This window comes from Aplysia californica, unplaced genomic scaffold, assembly GCF_000002075.1.
Source record: "Aplysia californica isolate F4 #8 unplaced genomic scaffold, AplCal3.0 scaffold00301, whole genome shotgun sequence".
In the NCBI taxonomy this organism is placed as follows: domain Eukaryota; kingdom Metazoa; phylum Mollusca; class Gastropoda; order Aplysiida; family Aplysiidae; genus Aplysia; species Aplysia californica.
The window spans coordinates 630522-635969 of record NW_004797571.1 but is presented as its reverse complement, the minus strand read 5'-3'; the positions used below and the strand labels follow the sequence as shown (position 1 = coordinate 635969).

The window sequence follows — 5448 nt, the reverse complement described above, 5'->3', positions numbered from 1 at the left end:
CCCCTTTCCAACCCAACACCTAAAAAAAAACCACCTTACACTTGCACTCAATTTAGATCGTCTAGACCTCGGGCTTCGACCCTGCCTTTCTGTGCCTGACCCAGCCTGATACAGCTTTCACAAGAACAAATTATAGTTCACCCTACATACCACAATATGCCGAAGGCCCAGGAAGTTGTCTCACTAACAAGGTAATTCCCAAATGTCCGGATCGAATACGGGAACAATTTTACTTTTAAAAATTATAGTTGGTCACTTTTAAGCACAAGTGGGCTAACCCGAAAAATTTTGTTTTGAGAAAAACGAAGGTAAAGTTTTGACCCCTTGTTCCGTTTCTTGAACAGACAAGGAGAGATTTCTCTATAACAAAACAAATATACACACCAATGAAACCAAACTTTTCCTATACGTAGGGCAATGTCCACTTTTGGTGTAGGTCAAGATTTCTGGAAACCCCCGAAATCTAGGTTAGCCCGCTTGTCCTTAAAAGTGACCAGTTATCTATGGACATTGAAATCTCTCCCCCTCCACCTCGGTGTCAGAACAAGAATCACGTGCAGCAAAAAGAAGCGACCGAACCAAAGCGCCAGTGACCTGGACGTTCCTAGCGGGGGTCGTGGGAAGGGCGGTGATGGTGGTGGGGTCATGACCCCCAGCAGGGAGAAGTGCATGGAGGAGATCCAGAAGATTTTCAAAGGTCAAGGTCAGGAGGGAGAAATGATGTCACCTGGCAGCCCGGGCTCCCCCGGACGTCCAAAGTCGAGGTCTCAGTCCATCAGCTCTCCCCACAGGTGGGTGCAGATACACCATTTTAGAACATATACAGAATATTGTACTAATTGTCTAATGGTAAAGTTGCACCCCCCCTCCCTTATACTATCGCATTGCTTGACCTAGTGCGCAATACCGTACGGGTCATAATTGTTGGGTTGCAGCAGCTGTCTAACAGGACCAGGAAGCAGCAGGCTGTGATTATCGTGATGTATAAATCGCAAGGGTTGGGGTAGGTTTACTTTTATTGATATAGTTTCTTGGTTGTTGAGTTTTTTCCTTCTTATTAGGCGAATTTGGCTGATGGATAGCCAATGTCAATTAACAAATTAACATGTGTATGTGGTGTGATGATTAGGTGCTTCGCTGTAATATGCAGAAGACCTGGGTTCGATAGCAGTGTAGGGAGAGTTTTCATTCAATACGTAAGTGTATCTCTGCCTTTTGTCTGGGTCGAAGTCCGCCAGCTAAGTGATCTAAACTGTGTCGATGTGTGTATAAAAACAACGAAAATATTTTTTAAACGTTTGGTCTTTAATGAGTCTGGTCTTGCCCCCCCCCCCCCCCCAATCCCAATAAAACTTGATTGCAAAGTATTTTGTTATCAGGGAACAGAGATGATCCTTTGTGGGTGGTTGGAGGGCATCACTGGTATGCCCTGTTTCTTTTTTCTTTCCCTCGCTATTTCTGTTTGTCTGTCCAACTCTTTTAACAGCATGACATGGCCGCTCGTTATCGTGTCGATGTCTTTATCTAACTCTATAAAACGTCGTCGGCGGGTGGTTGGTGGGTGCTCTTGTTGTGGTTTGCTCCTTCTTTCCTATCAAACAGCTATCATCCTGATCTCTCCTCCTTGTTTTTTGTGTTTGTTACTCTCTTTTAACACCTTTGATCTTCGGCCCTTATATGACCTTATTGTGTTGCGAGTGAAACTCTTACTAAAACAAACACTTTGTATCCCTCTCTGCTCAATGCAATGCTCACCTCCTATAATTATTATGTTCTAAAAATAACTGTGTTGGAATCTAAATGGGTGTAAACCATCCCCCCAAATGAACGTTGCCTCGCCGATGTGCTTTTCCATCCTCAAAACCAAGGGATGACGTGAACATGAAGCGGTGTCGCTCCGGTTCATCCAGGAACACAAGTACACGGTCGTCCCCGTGCAAGTCGCCGGTGTCCAGGAACACAAGTACACGGTCGTCCCCGTGCAAGTCGCCGGTGTCCAGGAAAATGTCACGTGACGGAGGTGGACGGGAGGACAGTCGTAAGGCGGGAAGGAAAAAGGTTTCTATTCCGTTGTTGTTGTTGTTGGTGGTGGTGGTGGTGTTGGTGTTGTTGTTGGTGTTGATGGTGATTGAGGTGGTGGTGGTGGTGATGTTGTTTTTGTTGTTGTTGTTGTTGTTGTTGTTGTTGTTGTTGTCGCTGCTGCTGCTGCTTTTGTCATTTTGTTGTTGTTGTTGTTGTTCAACTGGTCGTTTAGTTGTGTGTGGGGGGGGGGGGGGGTTCCGTGGGTGGGTGAGAGCTCATAACGTGTCAAAGCTGTTTCTATCTGGAAAACCGTTCGTACATGTGTCTGCAAGTAGTTACTACTGATTGCCTATCAACATCAGTATCATTATTTTCAGACTTTCGACGTGTGTCTGCAAGGAAGTTGTATCTCGTTTTGGCACTGACAGGCAGGGTCGGGGTAGCCCGCCTCCTAAATGATATAAATGATGCCTATGCTTGCGTGAAACCGCCCCTGCAGGTTGGGGGGGGGGGGCATAGTTAGTCGCTTTTAAGGACAAGTGGGCTAACCCAGATTTAGGGAGTTCCCAGAAATCTTGACCTTCACCAAAAGTGAGCATTGCCTTACCTATAGATAAGTTTGGCTTCATTGGTGTGTATATTTGAACAAGCGTCCGAAAACTTTACTTTCGATTTTCTTGTGCTTAAAAGTGACCAGTCTTACTATGGGGGAGCAAAGAATACATCTGCCGTGATATTGCGTGTCGTAAGAGGCGACTTAAGGTGACTTGGTCTGGTTGGCCGAAAAGTGTCAGTTTGCGGGAGGGCCAACTACTCGACCTTGTAAAAAACAGTCAGTTAAAGAAACACGGCTTTTTATTTTTCGATCTTGGGAGACAGGAGAGCTTCTGCATCAGCAGGAACAATGAAGGACAGCGGACAAAGCCGAATCACAGAAATTGATATACAGAAAAGTGGGAATATATGGAATAACATCAAGAGGCTAGCCCAGGATAGAGAAAAGTGGAAAGTGTTTGTCCGTGGCCTATACCCTGGTGCAGGGTGAGAAAGTGTGTGTCCGTGGCCTATACCCTGGTGCAGGGTGAGAAAGTGTTTGTCCGTGGCCTATACCCTGGTGCAGGGTGAGAAAGTGTGTGTCCGTGGCCTATACCCTGATGCAGGGTGAGAAAGTGTTTTTCCGTGGCCTATACCCTGGTGCAGGGTGAGAAAGTGTGTGTCCGTGGCCTATACCCTGGTGCAGGGTGAGAAAGTGTGTATCCGTGGCCTATACCCTGGTGCAGGGTGAGAAAGTGTGTACCCGTGGCCTATACCCTGGTGCAGGGTGAGAAAGGCAAAGATGATGATGATGTGCGTGAAACGCCAACAATGATTCTTTTCTTTTTTCTTTTTTTTTTACAAATCAGACTAGTTCGGGCCAGGACTGTGGGTGTCGAGAGTCCAAGGGCCGGAGGTACAGCTCCCAGGAACAGAACGATAGCAGACGACCTAGCAAGTCTTCTAATCAGAGGGACAGGTCATCATCATCATCATCATCATCATCATCATCATCATCATCATCATCATCATCATCATCATCATCATCATCATCATCATCATCATCATCATCATCATCATCATCATCATCATCATCAGTAGTACAATCATTTCTATCTATTTAACCATCTATCTATCTCTCTGTCTGTATCTCTATTCCTCCTCCCTCCCCCCCTTTTCTCTCTCTCTCTTGCTCTCTCGTTCTCTCTCTCTCTCTCTCTCTCTCTCTCTCTCTCTCTCTCTCTCTCTCTCTCTCTCTCTCCCGATTTAGATCGTGAACGTGGTAATTCATCCTTTCACAAACAGAGTCAATGTCCCACTATAAGTAATAAGTAAGTATACTCCAATCACCAAGAAAAAGATGAGTCTATGTTTTCCGGGCAATTTACCGATCGGCGCAATGCTAAGATTGCGCTACGCCTTTAAACGATCGTATGATTATACATTCTTTTGGAGCTCTTCAGTTTCATGTCTTAATATTAATTTTATTTTCAATTTTAATTTTCATGTTTTTACACTTTTGAAAATATACATGAATACACTTTGATGTGAGTAAAAGAATTAAGATGGAAGTGAATTTTTTTTTTAATATTTCAAAAATATAAAATGAATTAGAATGTGCTTTGTGAACTTTGAGTTTGATACCTGGCATTGTATCATTTTTGTGGGCTCCTCGGATATTTTTACACTTTTGAAAATGTAGGTGAATGTTCTTTGATGTGAGTAAAAAAATAAAGATGGAAGTACGTTGTTTTGTTGTTGTTGTTGTTTTTTATCTTTTTAAAAATATAAAATATTAACGCAATCTTCAGATTATCGCGCAGTTATTCTTTATTGTTTTGTTTTGTAAGTGTTTTACGGCGCTCGCAACTGCATAAGGTCATATGAGCACGCGGGGACACATTAAACTTTTTCAGTTGGTAGGAGATTTTAAATTTTGCCCGGGTGGCAGTTGTACGATCGTTAAAACGCGTAGAGCAATCTTCATATTGCGCGGAACATAGTTCTATGTACAGAACAAGACTAACCGCAAGGTTTTCTTCCGCAGACCCTCACGGAAAAGTCTTCGGGAGACAGGCTCGCCTGGTGACGTCACGCCGGGAGGCAAAAGACGACGGCCTCGGGGTGATGAGGAGGAGGAGGAAGAGGGGGAGGAATGTGTCGCTGTGTGTGTGAAAGTAGGTTTGGTTTGATTGCTACTCTTTGTTATTACAAGTTTGAAAAAGGATGTGAATGTTCCTTGATGTGAGTAAAAGAATACAGATGGAAGTGCTTTGAAAAAAAATAGTTATTTCAAAAATATAGAATATTAACGCAATCTTAAGATGGCCGGTCAATTATACGATAGTTAAAACTTTTATTCTTCCCATATTATCCCCGTCTTTCTGTTGTGATTCGGTATCTCTCTCAGCTCAGCCCGCCTCGAAATTTATGACCTAAATTATTGTCCATGCAGGAGTACCACATTTATACATACGGACAGATGTACATACAGCATTTCCAAGATTCATAAGTTTTATGTATTTGCTTTTTTTTTTTTTTTTAATTAATGATTATTTTTAACTGCAGGCGTGCCAGCCCACGTCGCAGGATGATTCCCATTACAGAGAGAAAAGGAGACGTTCAAAATGTGAAGGTTGGGTTGCTGTTTGTTGTTGTTGTTTCTAATTGCATACTTTCATCCTAAATTATGTCGGATGGTGAAGGTAGAAAAGTAAATTTAGAATCCCCCCCGCCCCCCTCCCCCCCCTCAAAAAAAAACCTTAACCCAAAAAAACCCCCATCATTCGGAACTGGTTTGACCTAGGCTCTAGTATGCAGCTGGGGTCAATGATTGTTGCTATGTTCTTACAAGAACAGGAACCATCGGGCTGTGATGCGCCTTTACTTTTA

General features: G+C 43.5%; 1 protein-coding gene across 1 annotated transcript in view; it reads left to right on the top strand.

The window, feature by feature from the left end:
* LOC101864233 (serine/arginine repetitive matrix protein 5) overlaps positions 1-5448 on the top strand; it is a gene marked incomplete at its 3' end in the record, with an annotated part of 22914 nt that overhangs the window by 7297 nt on the left and 10169 nt on the right. Inside the window, 5 exon segments of the mRNA XM_013084549.2 lie at positions 543-791; positions 1869-2058; positions 3426-3535; positions 4604-4733; positions 5125-5191. Of these exon segments, the coding sequence (XP_012940003.2) occupies positions 543-791; positions 1869-2058; positions 3426-3535; positions 4604-4733; positions 5125-5191 (746 nt within the window).